A 21,135-nucleotide genomic window follows, 5' to 3' on the forward strand; every position below is an offset into this window, starting at 1 on the left:
CATGTGAGTATCTAACTTACCAAACCAAACTAACTAGTCAATGGCTCAATGCTCACTCACTCACTCACTCACTTGCCACCCTCTATCACCTCCACGACGCCACACCGCCTTCCAGATCCTCGCCAATCCCTAAATCTCAACAGCCACAACTTGCTTACCGACCTTTGAGTAATAGCCTTATAGTTGAGATTGGGGTGATTGACGATGATTTGGGAGGTAAAGCGAACAATGAAGGAGAGTTTTTCTGTGTTTGAAGAGAAGTGATTGCATGAGAGAAAGGATTTGAGAGTGGAAAGGTTTGAGATGGATTATGGGTCTGATGAGGCGTTGAAAAGAGAAAGACGAGAGTGTTGAGTGGGTTTGGATATGCATGTGAGCGAGGGAGTGATGCAGAACACCATCATCATATATGAAATTTTACTAAAATTCATCAATCATATGATCCTATCTTGCAAAATAATTACCGCTACAGAACATTTGGGTTGAAATATTACAAAAGCTATTCCAAGTTTACTATGAACTTCATTTATTTTTCAATCAAACATATGACCAGCAACAGTAAAGCTAAAGGGTAATATACTCACCGGAAAGCTAAAGGGTAATATTTTATTTTTGGTTGCAAGCTAAAGGGTAATTTAAAAGCACACATTTTTAACGGGTAGAAACATTTATTGAACAATTAAAAGTTTCAGAATCTTTAAGACCAAAAAAAAAAAAAGCTTCAGAATCTTGACCAAAAAAAACCTTCATAGATTGCTTACGCTTGTGATGAAACTTGAAAGAGTCCAGACAAAATAACCACTCACTTTCCACATTTGAAGAAGCTTTAAGCAGCAAATGAAGCACCAAAATTGCCTAAAATAGAAGGAAGCTTTTGTATGTCACGCCAATTAAACATCTATATCTACGAACCCTTCTTTTTCGGCCGCGAGATAACTAAAGTCTGGTCAAGAATTGTTTCCACTAGAAATCGAACTTGAGTTCTCTCGAACGATTCGTCTTGAGAGAGCGAACCCTTCTTTTCTATCATATATGTTGATTTTTTTTTGTCTCATATTGGTTGATTTTAATGATAAAATTAATATTATTTAATAAAACACTCTTATTAATTGTAGTTAGTGGAGTGAAATTCAATAAAATTGCATATATTTCCATAAAAAGCTCTATACTAGATTCTCATACATACAATAGCAAAAGTGTTGGTTGCTTGTGTCCCACACTTTATCCTACAACTTGACAATCCAGTAAACATTACAAACTTCTTTCTTAAATAATAATAACTTGATCAATGGACATGTAACCTGACCATACAAGATCATTTCAAAAAGATGAAAAGAAAAATTAAGTAGATGAGATGGTGAAAAGCATATGCACAATTAGTCATGAAGTTTATCTTTTTCAGGCAGAGGAAGGAATGTTAAAGGGATCATCTAGGTCCTGAGAGTTCATCTGGCTGAATATTTGAAGTTGAATCTACCACTATCCAATTTGCTTTAGGGTAATGCATGCGATAGCTGCTAAAATCTTGCCGATATGTTTCTTCTTTCTGCCATTGCTCCCATTTTTCGGTCAAACCATCGCCTTCTAGCATTCTAACCACCTCGGACATCTTTGGTCTTTCCATAGGGGACCCTTGTGTGCATAGTAAAGCCACTTGGAATAACTGCTCTACCTCATCATCGTCATAATTTCCTTTTAATTCTGGATCTACAAGTGTTTCCAACTTCTTCTCTGTGAGTAGTCCTTTAACCTGGATTCAAAACAATGTCAAATGCATGCCAGTGTTTGAGGCAGAACTTCATCAAAAATCACTGTAAATACATGATTAACAAAAATTGTTCAAATACTAATGACATTTAAAGATAATTAAAAACCTACCCAATCAAGTAACATCACATCATCATCACCGGCAAGACGTGCAAGATCAAAAGCCCTCTGTCCAGTTATTAGTTCAAGAAGCGTCACACCATATCCAAAAACATCGGTCTTTTCTGAAGACTTTCCAGTTGACAGGTACTCAGGTGCTATATGCCCAACCGTACCACGAACAGCAGTAGTAACATGAGTGTCTTTGCAATTCATAACCCTTGCTAAACCGAAATCTCCAACAACTGCTACAAATTCATCATCCAACAATATATTTGCAGCTTTCACATCACGATGAATAATCTTAGGGTTACAATAATCATGCAAGTAAGCAAGCCCCCTAGCAGCTCCCAGCGCAATATTCTTCCGCGTTGTCCACTCAAGCGGTGGTTGAGAGTCATTACGTTCTACAACAATACAATCAATATACAACACAGTTATAATACGAAACTGCAAATTTTGAATTCCACAGTAAGAGCATTCATTTGCATTAGAAAAATTGATCTATTTAAGAATTTCCATGTTTGTGTAGCTGCTAGCTAATATCTACGAAATACTCATTGCTATTTTTTCAATGTTAAATCAATGGACATGTTTGATTTAACATTGAACACAAACACTTCTGACATTTCTACCAGGAAAGGATATATGAGAGCGAAGATTTATACACAAGGGAGGAAAGTAAATTATGACTAAATAAAAGCAATTCAAATACTGAGCTAATAGCGGTACCTCGTAAACATGATGCTACACTTCCATTAGTCATCAAAGGATATACAAGCAAACGTTCGGTAGATGTCATGCAAAAACCACAAAGCCGGAGCAAATTACGATGCACAGCCATGCTGATCATTTCCACTTCTGTCTGAAATTGCAGCTCATCACCCTGTGCACGTTCCTCTTTAAGTCTTTTTACTGCTACAAGAGTACCATCAGCTAAGCGTCCTTTATAAACCTTTCCAAATCCACCTCTACCTAGAATGTTTTCGTTACGAAAGTTATCCGTTGCTACTCGAAGCTCATGTAGTGAAAACCTTTTAAGCTGACCAAGGTGAACTTCAGGATCCTCCTCAGCTGCCGCAGTAAAAGACACACAAAATGTTGATTCTCCAGTAATTAATAACTATAGAATATAGCATTTATGAGCATGTATACTATCTTTTCTGTTATTTAACTAACCAGGAACGTCATAGAAATGATCTTGTGGTTTTTTTTTTCGGCGCCAATAAATAATTGCAATTGCAGGGGCAGCAAATAATAGAGCAGCACCAACAGCAACTCCTCCAGCAATAGCTCCAGTATCAGTGGAACCTGAAAAAAGGATTGACAGTTTAGGTGAAATGGTTTATTATCCCGTCTTAAAATTAAATTTTCGAAAAAAAAATAGTTGAGTTTGATTTCAATTCAAGAGTGTAATGTCTTACAAGCAAGCTAGTGTAATATTCTGACCTGAAGCTTACAGTTTAAGTTATTCTTTAACAATTTAAAAACATTGTCAACAAAAAACAGACGTCAATGAACCTGAAGAAGCTGGTGATGGTGGAGAAATTGGTGCAGGAGTGATTGTTGGTTGTTTCAAGCGAGGATTATTATGATAACTGTAAAGTGGAACACAGCATTAGCAAAGTTTCAGGTAATCTGTCAACAATATGATATAGATATGTACATAATTTGCACTGACCTGACAGGGGTAAATAATAAAAATGAACCATTCACTGGAACATCCCCTTCTAGATTGTTGCTTGAGAGATCACTGTACTCCAAGATGACCGTTGTGTCAATTTACACACGGAAAAATATGATTCTAGTATAAATAATCTAAATAAAGGAGTAACACTCACAGAACTTGCAGCGTTGAAACATTTGTCAATGACATGGGAATGCCGCCAGTCAAGGTGTTATTATTGAGACGCCTATTTTGGAGAGCAAGATGAATAATTAGTTTTCGATACACAACTGATAAAGTAGAGTAATATATCATTATAGGTGACTAGTTATCAAATGCATAAAGAAATAAAGAAGGGTAGATAACAAAATTCTACTATGCAAAGTGAAATTGACAAAAATGGAAATTATATCTCACTCAAGGCATAACTGATACATTCCTTAATGAGAGGTCTAACACAAACAAAATCCTAGCAGAGCTCACCATGTTTTTAATCTTTTATTTATATTACAAGTTTTCGTACAAGGGTCGATGATATATAGACAACATTGGTGTCTGATGTATTAGTACATTAGTGTGTGTACAAATAAACAAGTACTACGTTAAATTGGTTACATCTTTGATGGACAGAGAGCGAGTTGATCAAAACATGTAACAGATACTGTTAAGATTTCTTTCATCTGACTCAAGGGTGGAAAACATGCAGTATTAGTTGGCCTAAAATAAAATTTCATCTTAACTAAAGGCCAAACTCCACCAACTTGGTCAATAGCCTTAAGTCTTTACTAATAATTAGAAATACCTTAAATCTTTCAATCAATTGTCATGTAATCACACTATTGCATCACATAATAATAACCGGCAGCAGCAGCAAAATTGAAAATAGGACTACAAAACCTAACGTAATAAAATCAATTTTTAGGCATGCATTTTTGTATATTGCAGCTATGCTGAAAATGTAATGGTCATGTTGTATAGCCTACAAAATCCACCATATTTTGCATTGGAAAACACAAAAAATAGATGTTGAACAAGGTAAAGGAAGAAAAAATTTGAAACAGACATAAATAAATTTTGCAGATCAAAGATATGAGAATAATGAAAGTATGTCATACAGGAAACGTAGTTTTTGAAGCTTGCCCAATGTATTCGGTATAGTACCACTTAAATTGTTCAGGTAAAGATCCAAGCTCTCCAAGCTTGTCAAATTTCCGAGCTCTTCTGGGATTGTGCCTGTTATTTTATTATTATACAGTGCCCTGGCATTGAAAAGAGAAGAAAGTTCAGGTTTGTGCAAGCAAAAAAGTTCAGCAGGTAAGGTAATAGGACAATATATCCTAAAAAGCCATTCGGGAATGTGCTAACTAAGAATGCGGGATGGAGCACTGAGTCCGAACGCTATGTTGAATGTGCGACCAACACTACACTACATAGGTAGAGTGACTGAATTCCATAGTTACTTCCTAAACCGGACCCGCTTTGCACCGCTGATAGACTACTTAAGATTCAATTCAAAAGGCCCTACTCAGTTTCGCAAGCCTATAAATAATTGAAAGGTGACAAAAATCACATTAATATAATTTGAATGAAGATGATATGTTGTGAACTCGACTAACAAACCGAAATAGACGGCTACTTAATATAGAGTTACTTATTATAAGAGTATCAATCAAGAAACAAGGATGAGCTTAATCTGCTCAGAAACAGTCAAATTTACTTAACAATATCATATATGAATCACAACTTACAAAGACTTCAAATTTGAGAGATCACCAAGTTCTGGAACCAGTGTACCAGAAAGATCCATATTTCCAAGATCACTGTCCAAAAATAAATAATTTTAATTCAATGCATGAATGAACATTCATAAAACTACTACAGGTAAAAATGATACGGAGTATATCAACTTACACACGGGTCACAGTTTTATCAGCATCGCATTCAACATGAAACCATGTGCAGGGATTGATAAGGGTATTATCCCAACTTTGAAGAGCACTTTTAGGATCATTCAAGCTGCTCTTCAATGCATACAGGGCATCACCTGTGCTAAAAAAACCGATCTTAAGTTTAATTCTTGAATAAATAACGTGTATGTTTGGTTCTGCAGTGATGAGATATTGAGTTTGGTTAACGGTGAGCTGAATGTAAAGTGGTTTATGTTTAGATGCATTCGCGTAAAAGTGATTTTTGTGAATTCATTTTATTTGAATATTTTAGATCAAACATATGATTGATTCCACTTCAACATGGAAGCTAAAAACAGTTGTTCAACCCAAAATTGATTCTAAAAATAAAACCAAACATCAAAAAATCTGGTCAAACCAAGTTTAACCTTTGCAAACTCAAGTTTGGAATTTTCTGTTGTTGAACCAAACAAAAACATCATATGATCAATAACAACTAACAATGAAGCTAAAGGACAACCTTTTTTTTTTTTTGAAACAGCTAAAGGACAACCTAGTAGATAAAAAATAAGTGAATTTTGACCCATTTAGCAAATAGAAACATTTTTGAAAAAATTTAAAGCTTGATAGAGTAAAGAAAAAAGTAAGCACATACCTTCTGCATTGGAAGAAGCTTTAAGCAGCAAATGAAGCATCAAAATTGCCCAAAAAAGAAAACTTGAAGTCACTGTCTCCATGTTTATTCATAAACAAAACACAAACTTTCTCTTGATCTACACGAAACCGATCATCATATAGCTTTTGTTAGTTTTCTTTACATGAATAATATTTACTTAGCGATACATGTTAATTTAATTAATAATTAATATAAAAATATTGTTTTGGATAAAACTTTGTTGAAAATTATTGTTTTTCATTCAACACAAAACTTTATATATTTGAAAATTCATCACAACATGTGACTTAACAATAAAGATTGTATAATATAATATGAAGTATGAACAATGAAGGGTCAAAGATGTACGCTTGTAACTATGGTATTGGTGGGTGGAGTTGGTGGTGGTCCACTCCAAAAGATTGCTTTGTCTCAAACTTTGGTTTTCTCCGGTGGCATTCCGGCAGAGAATTGCTTGGCCTCAGTACCATCTTCTTCATACAGAAATTGATGAGACACTTTAATCATGTGTTTGGGTTGATAAAGAAGTTGACCCACCATAGATGATTAAAGTTTGTGATATTTAAAAAGTAGTTAGTACATAAAATAATGAGTATATATGTATATATAAAAGTAATAAATAAATAATCATTGTTCAATGTGAGTATAACTCAGTTGACAGAAACATTGTAATATGCAAAAATCAGAGTTTGAATTTAAGATTCTCCACTTATTTATCCTATTTATCTTAAGAGGTGAAATTCAAACCATTGAATTACTTGAAAAGGAAAAAAAAAAAAAAACTTTTAGATTCTCTATTGTAATGTTTCATTTTAGTGGAAAACAACACCTAAAGCATAAAGAAAAGTTGTCCCTCAATTTCTCTGTCTTTTCATTCTTTTTCTGTTGATGGTTTAGGATTTCTTTATTGTTTCAAAGAATTAATGTGTAAGATTTTAATTTTAAAGTTCAACTCACAATGTCGATATGATTAGACCAAACATTTTCATGCAGATTTGAAACAAAGACCTTACAGTTGTATGTAAGTTTTAAATTTAGGCCACAAAAGTAGGTTATAGCTTATGAAATGAAAGATTCCATAGGATTAATTAAATGGGAGATTCCAAATAGAAAGTGAAAAAGAGATTCCATTATTTTCCAGAGATATATTTGCAGAGAAAGTACAATGCCACCCCTCTGAAGTACTACTTATTTCCAAGTCCTGAAGAAAATACAGAAATACAATAAAATTGCATATATTTTCATAAAAAGCTCTATACTAGTTTCTCATACATACAATGACAAAAGTGTTGGTTGCTTGTGTCCTACACTTTATCCTGCAACTTGACAACCCAATAACAATTACAAACTTTTTTCTTAAATAATAATAACCTGATCAATGGACATGTAACCTGAACATGCAAGATAATTTCAAGAAGATTAAAAGAAAATATTAAGTGGAAAAGATGGTGAAAAGCATATGCACAAATCATGAAGTTTATCTCTTTCAGGCAGAGGAAGGATTGTGTATTCACTTGTCGATATGATAGAATCTTCAGGGGGATCATCTAGGACCTGAGAGTTCATCTGGCTGAATATGTGAGGTTGAATCTACTACTATCCAATTTGCATTAGGGTGATGCATGTGGTTGTTGTTAAAATCTTGTCGATACGTTTCTTCTTTCTGCCATTGCTCCCATTTTTCGGCCAAACCATCACCTTCTAGCATTCTCACCACTTCGGACATCTTTGGTCTTTCCATAGGGGACCCTTGTGTGCATAGTAAAGCCACTTGGATTAGCTGCTCTACCTCATCATCGTCATAATCTCCCTTTAACTCTGCATCTACCAATGTTTCCAACTTCTTGTCTTTGAGAAGTCCTTTAACCTGCACTCAAAACAATGTCAGACAGTTGTCAGCAATGATTGGTCAATATTTCTACCAGTGATTAGTATCCGTCAGGATATTATGTAATTTTGTCTTGATTATATTGATTTAGCTTTTCTTTTTTAGTTAATTGTTTCCCTAATTCTTGGGATTGATTAGGAGGAGCTCATGTCTATATATATGTGCCTTCTCCTTGTATAATGTAGACAAGATTTTCAGTCTCCAGGTGGCATCATAGTCTATCTAAGATCAATTGGGTTACCCGCTATAGACCACTCAAGTCATACTCTAGATGTCCAGTCCCTTAACGTGAGAGGAGTGTGTTAAGAGTCCCTTATAGAGATAAGACCTGAAAATGACTTTTTAAGTGGAGGCATCTCTCACTTTACAAGCCGAATTCTAAGATAGTGCATAGATCATTGTAAAGAGATTAATGCATTCCATGTTTAACAAAAATTGTTAATTAAAAACCTACCCAATCGAGCAACATAACATCATCATCATTGGCAAGACGTGCAAGATCGAAAGCCCTCTGTCCAGTTATTAGTTCAAGAAGCATCACACCATATCCAAAAACATCAGTCTTTTCTGAAGACTTTCCAGTTGACAGGTACTCAGGTGCAATATGCCCAATCGTACCACGAACAGCAGTAGTAACATGGGTATCTTTGTAATCCATAAGCTTTGCTAAACCGAAATCTCCCACAACTGCTTCAAATTCCTCATCTAACAATATATTTGCAGCTTTCACATCACGATGAATAATCTTAGGGTCACAATGATCATGCAAGTAAGCAAGCCCTCTGGCAGATCCCAGCGCAATATTCTTCCGCATTAGCCATTCAAGTGGCGGTTCAGACTCGCTACGTTCTACAACATCAAAATCAATATATAAAAACACGGTTTTAATATGCAACTGCAAATTCTGATTTTCAACAGTAAAAGCATTCATTTGTATTTGAAAATTTGAGCTATTTAAGAATTTTCACATTTTTGTGTTGGTGTAGCTTCGAGCTAATATCTAGGAAATACTAATTGTTATTTTTTCGATTAGAAATCAGAAACATACATATTTGGCATTGAACACTAGCATAGCACTTATAGCATTTCTTCCAGAAAAGGATATGTGAGAGAAAAGATGGGGCACCTCGTAAACATGATGCTACACTTCCATTGGCCATGTAAGGATACACAAGCAAACGTTCGGTAGATGTCATGCAAAAACCACGAAGCCGAAGCAAATTACGATGCACAGCCATACTGATCATTTCCACTTCTGTTTGAAATTGCAGCTCCCCGCCCTGTGTGCGTTCCTCTTTAAGTCTTTTTACAGCTACAAGTGTGCCATCAGCTAAGCGTCCTTTATAAACCTTTCCAAATCCACCTCTACCTAGAATGTTTTTGTTACTGAAGTTATCTGTTGCTACCAGAAGCTCACGAAGAGAAAACCTTTTAAGCTGACCAAGGTGAACTTCGGGATCCTCCTCAGCTGCCACGGTAAAAGACAAAATGTTGGTTCACCAGTAATAAATATATAATTCAGCATTTATCAGCATGTATAACCATGTTTTATTTTATGTTATTTAACTAACCAGGAACATCAAAGAAATGGTCCGCTGGTTTTCTTTTTCGCCAATACGCAAGTGCAATTGCAGGAGCTGCAAACAACAGAGCAGCGCCAGCAGCAACTCCTCCAGCAATAGCTCCAGTATTACTACCACCTGCAAAAAGGATCAACAGTTTAGCAAGAAATTATTACTCGAAACAATAGATTGTGACTGATTGGAAAAAAAGAATCCCAAAGTTCAGTACCAAGTTGACCTAGTTTTATGAGTTGTAGAAAACCATCCTCGGTCTTTGTTTAAAAACTCAAACTTTTAGGTCAAGTGGTTTTTTAACCTGATATCAGTATCAAATTGACCTAGTTTGGTTGTTTTTTCCTGTCTTAAAATTAAACGTTCGAAAACAAATTGAGTTTGGTTTGATGTTGAACTCGAGAGTTATGAGAAAGCTAGAGTTATATTCTGAATTGAAGCTTTAGTTCAAGTTATTCTTTTAACAATTTAAAATCATTGTCAATAAAAAACAGAAATCAACAAACCTGAAGAAGATGGGGACGGTGGAGAAAGTGGCGCAGGAGTATTTTTAGGTTGTTTCAAGCGAGGATTATTTGTATAACTGTAAAGTGGAACACAGGGTGTTAACAAAGTTTCAGGTCATCTGTCAACAATAAAACATACTAGATAAGAACATAATAATTTCCACAGACCTGATAGGGGTAAACAATGAAAATGAACCATTCACTGGGACATCCCCTTCTAAATTGTTGTTTGAGAGATCACTGTATTCCAAGATGGCTGTTGTGTCAGTTTACACACATCGAAATATATGATTATAGTATAAACATGACTCTACTTTCACTTTAATAACTTATGTCAAATATAAATGAGGGAGTAACACTCACAGAACTTGCAGCGTAGTAACATTTGTCAAAAGCACAGGAATGCGGCCAGTCAAGGTGTTATTATTGAGACGCCTATTTTGGAGAGCAAGAAGAATAATTAGTTTGCTATATACAACTGATAAAGTAGAGTAATAAATCATGATAGGAAACTAGTTATCAAATGCATAAACAAATTTTGTTTATTAGCATAGGAAGGGTAGAAAACAAAATTCTATTATGCAAAGTGAATTTGTCAAAAATGAAAATTATATCTCACTCAAGACATAACGGATACATTCATAAACGGAAGTCTTAGTAACAAGTACATGAATGGATTAGATAATTATATTAGAAAATTTTACACGTCAGTGTGTATATAAATAAACAAGTAATTACACTATTGCAACATTATAACCACCACCAAGTAATCACACTATTGCATCATAATCACACTATTGCATATAATCACACTATTGCATCAATTAATTATAACCACCGCCAGCAGAAATAACGAAAATAGTAGTGTAGTTTTTTAAGCACTCATTTTTGTATATTGCAACTTTGCTGGAAATGGAATGGTCATGTTGTAGAGGATACAAAATCTACTGAATTTTGCATTGGAAAATAAAAAGATGTTGAACAAGGCAAAGGAAGAAAAAAAAAAATGGAAACCAACATAAATAAATTTTGCAGATCATAGATATGATAAGGAAAGTATGTCGTACAGGAAACGTAGTTTTTGAAGGTTCCCCAGTGTACTCGGTATGTTACCACTTAAATGGTTCAAGTAAAGATCCAAACTCACTAAGTTTGTCAAATTTCCAAGCTCTTCTGGGATTTTTCCTGTTATATTATTACTGTAAAGTTCCCTGCCATTGAGAAGGGAAGAAAGTTCAGATTTGTGCAAACAAAAAAGTTCAACAAATAATTGAAAGGTGACAAATCACATTCATGCGATTTGTATGAAGCTGACATGTCGTGAGCGCAACAAGACAAACTGAAATAGAACGCCAAGTCGCCATGTATACTGTAAAGTTTATAATATTTCCTTCAAATATTTAGAGAGCTATATCTCTATAACTCAGATGATATCAAGTAAAGCTTGTGAAGATATTAAAAATTTCATGATTCTTACTTATGTAAATTGAGACTTTCTACAGTTCTAAAATACAAGAATATCAATCAAGAAACAAGGTTGAGCTTAATCTTCTCAGGAACGGTCAAATTTATTCAACAATATCATATCTGATTCACAACTTACAAGTACTGCAAATTTGAGAGATCACCAAGTTGTGTAACCAGTGTACCAGAAAGATCCGCATTTCCAAGATCACTGTCCAAATGTAAATAGATAAATGAATAAATAAATCACTATGTGTCCAACCATTCATAAAACTACATGTGAAAATGTCATATTAACTTACACACGGGTCACACTGTTATCACCATTGCATGTAACATGAAACCACGTACAGGGATTCACAAGAGTAGCATCCCAACTTTGAAGAACATTATTAGGATCATTCAAGTTACTCTTCAATGCATTCAGTGCATCACCTGTACTAAAAAGAATCAATCTTCAGTGACAGACATCCTTAATACTATTAACTTATGTGGAGTAGGAGTAGCATACGTTAGATTCAAGATCATTAACAAAAACCCTCGGGAGTTATAAGGTTAACTTGATATCTGAGGTGGGAGAGTTAAGGTGTGGAATGCTAAGGGTAGTCTCAGGTTTGATTCCCACCTCCAGCAAAAACTAACAAACTAACGATAACATACTAAGATTGTCTGTTTAAAAAAAGAAAAACTACTACGTAACAAGAACCCCTAACCTTCACTGGTCAGCCTTAATAGCAAACACCTAAATACTAGGCCAACTAATATAAATGAAACAAATGTAATAAAAAAAATTAACAAGAATAACCAAGACATCAGGTTCAAGTGGTTAATGAGCTCCCCTTAAGACGAATCGTTCGGGAGAATCCGAGTTTGATTCCTGGTGGGAACAATTTTTTGCCAGACTCTACTTGCCTCGCGGCCGAACTCTGGATTACCGGGGGGGCTTCCCCAGGAACCAGAGGGGGTTAATACCAAAAAATTAACAAGAATAAAAGCATTTTGATATATTGAATTCCTATATAATATAGCCAATCAAAGTGAAGCTTGGGATTAAGCACTAACCACTAAACAATCAAGAAACAGCTTAATCTAGTCATGCAGAACATCATATATAAAATTTACTAAAATTCTTCAATCATATGATCCTATCTTTTCTAACAAAAATCCTATAGCAACATCAAATTTGAGTTGAAATATTACAAAAGCTACTCCAAGTCTACTATGAAGTTTAAAAATTTTCAATCAAGCATATTATGAACAGTAACAACAATAAAGGGCAACCTAGTAGATCAAAAATAGGTGATTAATTAACTTTCCTAACTAAGATGATTATAAAGCACCCATTTAGTAGATATAAACATTTATTGAACAATTAAAACCATCATAGAGTAAGTTCAAAAAAAGTAACCACCCACCTTCCACATTAGAAGAAGCTTTATAAACCAAATCAAACACCAAAATTGCCCAAAAAAGAAACCAAGCTTTATAAGATGAAGTCACTTGTTCCATTTTTTCTTCAACTACAAAACACTTTCATAATCATACACAAACAATTGATTTGATTCCCTAGTAACAAACAAAAACCCTCTCTTGATCTAAACGACACAAATCATTAAACTCCACAACATTTGACCAAGTTGACCAAATAGAATTTTTTTTGTGAAGTTGATAACTTGATGAAATCTAATGATGGGTAGCTTAAAAATCTATTCTTTTTTGGTTGTTAGTGTTGTTGGGATTGAATTGAAGGTGAAAAATGATATGGGTATGGTTGGTTTATGGTGAAAAATGCAGAGAAGGAAAGAACAGTTTTGAGAGAGAGAAAGAAAAGGTTAAAGAGAGAAGAATGGAAAAGCAAGTCAACGAATGAATGTTGCATCCTTTCTTTACTCAGAAATTTCTCATTCTACTCTGATTAATTATTATTCCTTTTTTTTTTTTTGCTAAATTTATTTGTTTTATTTATATGAATATTATTTTTGACTAATACATGAATATTATTATGAATAATGAAAGGTGATTAATTAATTAGAAAGTGAGATTAAGATATGAAAGAGATAGAGAGAGAGTAGGGTCAAAGATGCACGCATGCACGGCTGTGACTTGTCCCCACCCCACTCCAGGCTACCAGTGCATCTACTCCGTTCTAACCATGCTTGTTTCGATCGACTTATTTTTGAATTATATAAATAAATTTTTATGTATTATTGTAAAAAATTTAAGATAGTTTATGATAAAATGACTTATAAAAATATAATTTTTATCGGTAAAAACTTATAAATTAACACAAAAATTTATTTATTTGCATAAGCTAATTTCATAGGTTCAAAAATAAATTGAATATCCAAACGGACACTATAACCAAAATCAGATTAATAAAAATTAATATATTTGGAGTAAAAAGGAGGAATCCAATAATTTAGAATATGACCGCAAGATAAATAAAGTTTAGTAAGAATTTAACTCGGATTCTTCCGAATAATCTATCCTACGAGAAATTTATTAACCATTTTAATTCAATATATTAGTTCTGATCTAAATACATTAAGGACTAGTATAAGTGTACCTACTTACTTACATGTTGATGTATAGTTAGTTATAAATAAGATAAGATTATATTTTTTTTAAATGAAAACAAATTGAAAGTTTTTTTTTTTTTGTTAAGAGGGAAAAAAAAAGAAGGAAAAAACAACATAACAGAAGGACTATTCTCTAACAAAAATTACGTCCCTAGCATCAGCAAGAAGAAATTAAGTTGGATAGATCATTAGGAGGCACTTCTAACATCACAAGAGAGGAGTGTTGTGTTGTGTGACCAGTGATCATGATCATAATAGAGTTATTTGTGCTTTTGCATTTAATTTGGGTTTATGCTCAATTCTCATGCCAAGTTTTGACTTATTTTCTTTGAGTTTTTAGATTTTCTTATATTGCAATTAGTAGTCAAATCTAACCTATTAAACTTTTTTCAGGATAAATAATCTTTCTTATGTTTGGTTTAACATTAATTTGAGAAGTAGGAAGATTTTGGCGCGAGATTCATAATTGGTATCTAGAATATCTATGTCCTAGTATTGTTTCGGTCTTCGAGTCGAAGCACCAAAAGAAAAGGACCGGGAACACATTATTTTTCTCAAGACTCAATCCAATTTACCGTGATTTTTCAAAAGTTGCTATTTAAAATTTTATGACCAATGTCCGTTCACAAGCAGAATTGGCATTTTAAAATTATAAATTTTACAAAATTCACTTGTTCGAAAATTTTTTTTTACAAAATTCATCGTTGGATTGAAACTTTATATCATATAGATCAATCATGTAGTTTTCAAACAAAATAAATATAGATCAATCATGTTATTGAGACAAATTAAGATTAACATTATTCAATAAAAATACATATGTAAGATATTATTAAAAAAAAAATACATATGTAAGATGATTACATTTTAATAAAAGACAAACGAGCAATAATCTATCATCTTAAATACTACATCTTAAAATCTAGAAGATACCGCATTGCATAAGTAAAAATGTTTTTTAGTTAAAAAAATGGTTGAGTCTGAATGTTTAATGTATTGTTCAATAAAAATATTTAAAAACACGACCATTTTACAAATTAATTCACTTTAAAATATGTAAAGATCAATTTTACACTTTTAAAATTAATTTCAACTCTTCAAAATAAGGATTAAACATATATTTAATTATGTTGGATATTTTAGTCAACTACTCAACTAGTTGTTGTCCTTCTTCCATCAAAAGAAACAAAAATGATAACTTTTTCTTCTTCTTTTCTATTGTTTTAGTTTCTCCTTTTTGCTTACCTTTTTCTTACTTGGACATTATTTAAATTTTAAAGCTTGTCTCAACTTTGAATAATAAGCATTACCATGTGATACATGGGTTATTAATTAATAGTTACGTTTTTTTTTTTTAAAGTTTACAATAAAATCGAAGATCAAGCTCAGAATCTTTAATATACTATTCAAATTTTTTACCACTAAATAGTATGAATATAATAAAGAGAACAAATGAAAAAGAAAACCACATAAAACCATGAATACACACACCCCATAGCATAGCCATCCCAACCCATCACTCTCACCTCTTCCTAGTTATATTACTTTCAACAATTAGTCAAAAATTGGATTGTATTATGCTCCAAAATTCCAAGTAAAACATTAGACCAAGTAAAGAGCATATTTACGTCACATGAATCTAATGGTTTGGAGACAAATCAACGTTTTTGGAGTAGTAGAACTAGTTAACGGTTTAATAGTATACTCTGACCAAGTCATTCATTCATAATTCATTCATGCCTATAATCTATAATGCACATCGTTGACTGTCACAACGGGTTTGAGACACAAATTACCAACTAGTGTATATGTTAAGATTCATGATATCAGAGTAAAAGGAGATAAAAGTTTGAGAAATTTGTAATTGAACTAATAGAATAGATACAAATGAATGTGTTAAATCACAAATGAGTACAACTTCTATCTTATATACTAACTAGCTAATGAGTTTATACTAACTACCTAATGAGCCTAACTCTATATAGTTCAACAATATATTTGGACATTTTTTTTAGCTAGCAAAAATAGAGTGCACAGACATCACATAACGATGATATATATTTTGAAAATATTTTATTAGTAACCATAGTGTTCAATTGATGATTAAGGAGTTATGTACAAATGTCACTTAACTTTATTATTAACCATCCACCCACCGATTAATTATATATTTGAAATGTTTTACACTTGAGATGCTAGAACAATTAAAGTGCGAATACTCTATTCGCACTTTAAGTAACAAAAAGTGTTTTACTAAATTTTGCACTTGTTTAATGCTCGCTAGTTATCTTATAAAGAGTGTATTTTTGAAAATCATAGGAGTGCTTGAGAAAGACAAAGAGGGGGTGGCGGGGCGCTAAAAAATCAAGAGAGTATATTTTAAATTCAATTATCTTGCGAGGAGATTTAATTTATTTGGGCCGTATGTCTAAGCTATAGCTGTTTTCTCCAAATAAATAAATAAATAAAAAGTTATAAGTTTTCTACTACAAATTTTAAATTTTGTCTTGTCAAACAAATAGCTGTAGAAATTACTTTTAATGTATATTTTTAATATAAAGTATTTATTGAATTTTCGTATAAAGTATTTATCTAAGGTAATTGGTTTATTTTTAACAAGAGTATAAGGTAATTGGTTTATTTTTAACAAGAGTATAAGGTAATTAGTTTATAGGTGCAAAACTAGTTTTATTTTATAGTTTTTCATATGAAGTATCTATTGAATTTTCATAATAAGATTTTTATATAAGCTAATTAGCTTTTTGGTAATGATGCTGTTCCTTTTAAAAAATTCAGTTCCATTCTATGAATTTTAATTTCATAAAGAATAACCCCAACAAGGTATACTATCTCCCTCTCCCTCTCCTTTTCTTTTTCCTTGTCATTATTTCTTTTATATATCAAGAAAATTAATAAATTTGTAGAGTCTAATTGACACAAATGGTTAGACATTTTGTTCACATAAGAAACAAGTTTTACGATATACCTTAATCGGTAACTTGTACATAAAATTTCATTGTAAATTCTTTGTGAGGTTCGTGTATCTCCCCATAATCCAAACTTTTTTATTCCAAAAAAAGTAAAAAAATAAAATAGAAAATCAGCATAATCTCTAAAGAAAAAAAAAATCAAATTTTTTATAGAAGGTAAATCACTAAATCTAATATTAGACAGTCAAAGAGCATATATATAATTATTATAATTATAATTTCAAGTATCAACTATATATAGAGGCCATAATTTAGTCAAAATAAAAATATAATTTGAGGCTATAGCAATGGCATATGATCCTAGCCAAATGATGATCACCAACAAGTTCAAGACTCCAGCTTCTGCATTGAGATTTTTGTTACTCTCTGCACTATATTTTCTTCTGATTCATGCTGCAAATGGAAAAGTTCACCATCACAAGTTTGTGGTATATATATGTGCTTCTTTAATTTCTCTTACACTAGTTAATGATGGTGGTAATGCATAATATTTGCAATTAAATGGTTTGTATTTCTGCAGATAAGATCAGCACCTTTCACAAGACTATGTAGTAGCAAGAACATTTTGACTGTAAATGGACAATTTCCTGGTCCAACATTGAAAGCTCATAGAGGAGACACACTTGTAGTCAAGGTTTATAACCAGGCAAATTATAACTTAACAATACATTGGTATGTTGATTTCTAAACCATATAACTTGTACATTTTTCTTTTTTAAGATGATGGGATAAGAAATGCATAATTTTTGAAGGGTTTCTTTTCGCGTCCCTGTGCTTTTTTAATTTTACCCCTTTTGTAGGTCGAGTAGCGAGTGTGTAAAAATGTAAAATCTAGAAAGATACAGTTTGCTACTTAAAGTGTGAACTCATTTCGCTACTTATGTAGAGAACTATATTATTTTAGAATATTTTCATGGGGGGAGTGACGGGTGCAAACATGGGGTTGGGATAAAAAAATTGTCGTTTGCTACTTAGGTAACAAGCAGGGTATTTAGGAAAATTAGAAGGAAGCAAGAAAAAATTCCCTAATTTTTTACCTTTCAATAGTGCACATCTATGTATGAATCTATACATTGTGGTATGATTGATTGGAAGAGTGTTTGATTGCAGGCATGGATCAAATCAAGTGAGGAATCCATGGTCAGATGGACCTGGATACATAACACAGTGCCCAATTAAACCAAGAAATATGTTCAAACAAATTATAAATTTGTCAACGGAAGAAGGAACAATATGGTGGCATGCACATCAAGGTTGGGCAAGAGCCACAGTTCATGGAGCTTTCATCATTTATCCTAAACGTGGACATACTTATCCCTTTCCTAAACCTCATGCCGAGGTTCCAATTATACTAGGTACTCACTCCTTACGTGCATCAACTTAAATATAAAAAAAGACTTAAACACAATTTTAGTCCTTTTATATTGGCTCATTTACAAATTTTGGTCCTCCTATTTTTAAACACAATTTCACATCATTTCGAAGGAGAGTGGTGGAAGGAAGATGTTATGGAAGTTCCAAATGTAGCAAACATAACCGGACGACAACCAAATACATCAGATGCATATACAATAAATGGTCAACCTGGTTATCTATACCCGTGCTCCAAAAAAGGTGCATTCCATTCCTACACTATTTTTACATACATTTTTATCAATTTAAAATCTAAACCGTCTAATTTTAATCGGACGGTTCAGAAAAAATGACTCCAGCAATCACTGCATCTAATCCTTTTCTGACACTATTTTTACATACACTTTATCAATTTAAAATCCATACCGTCTAATTTTAAACGGACGGTTCGGAGATAATAACTGCAGCTGACTGCATCTAATCCATCTAATTTTTCTTGTGATATTTATAGATACTTTCAAGATGAATGTGGACTATGGAAAAACATATCTTCTTAGAATAATCAATGCAGTAATGGAAGAAGAAATTTTCTTTGCAATTGCAAATCACAAATTAACATTAGTTGGTAAAGATGGATTATACTTAAAACCAATAAAAACAGATTACATAATGATCACACCTGGCCAATCTATGGACATTTTATTGGAAGCAAATCAACGATCTCTTGGTCACTATTTCATGGCTGCAAGACCATATTTTAGTGTTGATGGTGCTAGATTTGATAACACAACTACAACAGCATTACTTGTATATAATAACTCTCACAAACATCACAAAAAAAGTCCAATTCTTCCTAATCTTCCTCCTTACAACAACACACAAGCTTCAACTATCTTCACAAAGAAATTTAGAAGCCTTGCAACAAAAACTCATCCAATAAATGTCCCTAAAAAAGTGGACACACATTTATTGTTCACTTTTTCGGTTAATTTGCTCAACTGTACCCACGATAAACCCTGTAATGGTCCGTTCGGAATGAGGTTTTTGGCTAGTGTGAACAACGTTAGTCTTGTGCATCCGGCCAATATCGATTTTTTAAGTGCTTATTACTATAAAGTCCCTGGTGTGTTTGAAATGGATTTTCCAAAAAAGCCAAAAAGGGAATTCAACTATACAGCTGATGAATTACCGGAATATGTTTTGGGCAAGGTTTTAAATTGCGGACCGCATCACCTGATGCGGCCGCAATATTGCGGATGCGGTAGGCACTGCAACCGCATCGGACCGCAATTGCGGTGTGAACTCAAATCACACGTGATGCCGCAACGCAACCGCAACGCAACAGCATTTCACCGCAACACAACGGAGTTTTGACTGCAACGGCCGCAACGGTTCAATCAAATATTCCTTTTCATAAAAATTCAGAGAATCTCACCTTTATTTTTTCCTTTATGTCCTTTCATTTTAGAGTTTCTGTCTTCTTATGTCTCGATGACTTAAAAATGAATTAAAATTTATATAGAATTATAAGTAAAAGATATATAAGGAATTACAATAATTATAGTATTTTTTCTATGTTTGTGCGGATAAAAAATTATTTCACGCCGCAACGGCCGCAATTGCATCGCAGTGTCAGCATTAGCCGCAATCGCAATACCTGCAACCGCAACCGCATCCACGACCGCAACCGCAATTTAAAACCTTGGTTTTGGGTACATCACCTGGTACTAAAGTGTTGGTTTTGGAGTATGATGCCAGTGTTGAGCTTATATTGCAAGGGACTAATGTGTTAGCAAGTGATAATCATCCAATTCATTTGCATGGATATACTTTCTATGTTGTTGGTTCAGGTTTTGGGAATTTTGATCCAAAACAAGATCCCAAAAATTATAATCTTATTGATCCACCACAAGAAACAACAGTTGGATTACCAAAGAATGGTTGGGTTGCTATCAGATTCAAGGCTAATAATCCAGGTAATTAATTATTCATCCATCAGAATTTATTTTTTTGTCAACTAGCTTAGTGATTAGAAATTTTACCATTAATTGAATAAGTGGAGTATCTGGAGTTAATTCGAACTCTGACTTTTTTGTTTGATTATGATCAGGTATGTGGTTGCTGCATTGTCACATAGAGAGGCATGCTAGTTGGGGGATGAATATGGTGTTTCTAGTGAAAGATGGTCCTACTCCTCAAACACAAATGATTCCACCTCCTAAGGATTTACCTAAATGTTAAGACTTGTAATAATAGTGCTGTTATTTATGTATCAGAAGAGAGGGGAGTAAGATATAGCCACAACAAATAAGAATTATATATGTACTGTCCTTTGATTTTTTTTTTTTTTTTTTTTTTTGGGTCAAAATAATACAATCATATATATTTTGTAGTATACTCTCTTCTAGACCAGCAATAAAAAAGGGGTTCAAATATTCAAAACTCCATAACAATATTGTTATTTGATCTACGTCACAATAATATATTGTATATTAAGTGAACTTTTACCTTAATAACAGTACTAGTAAATTGTCTGCTACAAATTTAAAATTTAGTCATGTCAAGGCAAACAAATAGTACTTTGCTGGTTCAGGTTTCATGTACCCCAGTTTATTTTTCTTTTGTACCTTTTTCTTTTTTTATTATTACATATGAGACTATGGTAG

The 21,135-nt window shown here is 33.1% G+C and overlaps 3 protein-coding genes across 5 annotated transcripts; 1 reads left to right on the forward strand and 2 right to left on the reverse strand.

Annotated features, from left to right (window-relative positions):
* Window positions 1–1,129: 1,129 nt before the first annotated feature.
* On the reverse strand, window positions 1,130–6,946 carry LOC123910639 (BRASSINOSTEROID INSENSITIVE 1-associated receptor kinase 1-like). Of its 3 annotated transcripts, none has more exons than XM_045961804.1 (12): window positions 6,464–6,946; window positions 6,095–6,212; window positions 5,444–5,576; window positions 5,281–5,352; window positions 4,648–4,791; window positions 3,708–3,779; window positions 3,548–3,619; window positions 3,388–3,464; window positions 3,046–3,177; window positions 2,599–2,940; window positions 1,879–2,273; window positions 1,130–1,750 (listed from the first exon to the last, which is right to left on the reverse strand). In XM_045961804.1, exons 2-12 carry the CDS (start codon window positions 6,174–6,176, stop codon window positions 1,427–1,429), a joined length of 1,845 nt encoding a protein of 614 aa, XP_045817760.1. In that variant the 5' UTR covers window positions 6,177–6,212; window positions 6,464–6,946; the 3' UTR covers window positions 1,130–1,426. The 3 variants fall into 3 exon arrangements, with proteins under 3 accessions (XP_045817760.1, XP_045817761.1, XP_045817762.1); XM_045961805.1 differs by having other exon boundaries at window positions 6,473–6,491; XM_045961806.1 differs by lacking the exon at window positions 6,464–6,946 and having other exon boundaries at window positions 5,444–5,581; window positions 6,095–6,251.
* A 388-nt stretch (window positions 6,947–7,334) lies between these two features.
* On the reverse strand, window positions 7,335–13,641 carry LOC123910638 (BRASSINOSTEROID INSENSITIVE 1-associated receptor kinase 1-like). The gene is made up of 11 exons (XM_045961803.1): window positions 12,963–13,641; window positions 11,850–11,982; window positions 11,687–11,758; window positions 11,151–11,294; window positions 10,447–10,518; window positions 10,252–10,323; window positions 10,084–10,160; window positions 9,575–9,703; window positions 9,130–9,471; window positions 8,458–8,852; window positions 7,335–7,982 (listed from the first exon to the last, which is right to left on the reverse strand). Exons 1-11 carry the CDS (start codon window positions 13,054–13,056, stop codon window positions 7,659–7,661), a joined length of 1,854 nt encoding a protein of 617 aa, XP_045817759.1. The 5' UTR covers window positions 13,057–13,641; the 3' UTR covers window positions 7,335–7,658.
* A 3,762-nt stretch (window positions 13,642–17,403) lies between these two features.
* Window positions 17,404–20,710, forward strand: LOC123910640 (laccase-14-like). Its single transcript, XM_045961807.1, has 7 exons — window positions 17,404–17,544; window positions 17,637–17,788; window positions 18,227–18,471; window positions 18,602–18,718; window positions 18,981–19,666; window positions 20,175–20,445; window positions 20,580–20,710. Exons 1-7 carry the CDS (start codon window positions 17,404–17,406, stop codon window positions 20,708–20,710), a joined length of 1,743 nt encoding a protein of 580 aa, XP_045817763.1.
* The last annotated feature ends 425 nt before the right edge of the window (window positions 20,711–21,135 follow it).

The sequence above is a fragment of the Trifolium pratense genome, linkage group LG2, assembly GCF_020283565.1.
Source record: "Trifolium pratense cultivar HEN17-A07 linkage group LG2, ARS_RC_1.1, whole genome shotgun sequence".
Lineage (NCBI taxonomy): Eukaryota > Viridiplantae > Streptophyta > Magnoliopsida > Fabales > Fabaceae > Trifolium > Trifolium pratense.

Excerpts from the sequence above, each read along its gene's own strand:
- LOC123910638 (XM_045961803.1), bottom strand. The coding sequence starts at position 13,056 with ATGGAACAAGTGACTTCATCTTATAAAGCTTGGTTTCTTTTTTGGGCA. Across the intron at positions 11,983-12,962 it reads AGCTTCTTCTAATGTGGAAG|GTGATGCACTGAATGCATTG; the intron begins GTGGGTGGTTAC and ends TTTTTAGTACAG. Across the intron at positions 9,472-9,574 it reads CCATTTCTTTGATGTTCCTG|CTGAGGAGGATCCCGAAGTT; the intron begins GTTAGTTAAATA and ends TTACCGTGGCAG.
- LOC123910639 (XM_045961804.1), bottom strand. The coding sequence starts at position 6,176 with ATGGAGACAGTGACTTCAAGTTTTCTTTTTTGGGCAATTTTGATGCTT. Across the intron at positions 2,941-3,045 it reads TCATTTCTATGACGTTCCTG|CTGAGGAGGATCCTGAAGTT; the intron begins GTTAGTTAAATA and ends TTACTGCGGCAG. Across the intron at positions 2,274-2,598 it reads TGTAGCATCATGTTTACGAG|AACGTAATGACTCTCAACCA; the intron begins GTACCGCTATTA and ends GTATTGTTGTAG.
- LOC123910640 (XM_045961807.1), top strand. The coding sequence starts at position 17,404 with ATGGCATATGATCCTAGCCAAATGATGATCACCAACAAGTTCAAGACT. Across the intron at positions 17,789-18,226 it reads TATAACTTAACAATACATTG|GCATGGATCAAATCAAGTGA; the intron begins GTATGTTGATTT and ends GTTTGATTGCAG. Across the intron at positions 18,472-18,601 it reads CGAGGTTCCAATTATACTAG|GAGAGTGGTGGAAGGAAGAT; the intron begins GTACTCACTCCT and ends ATCATTTCGAAG.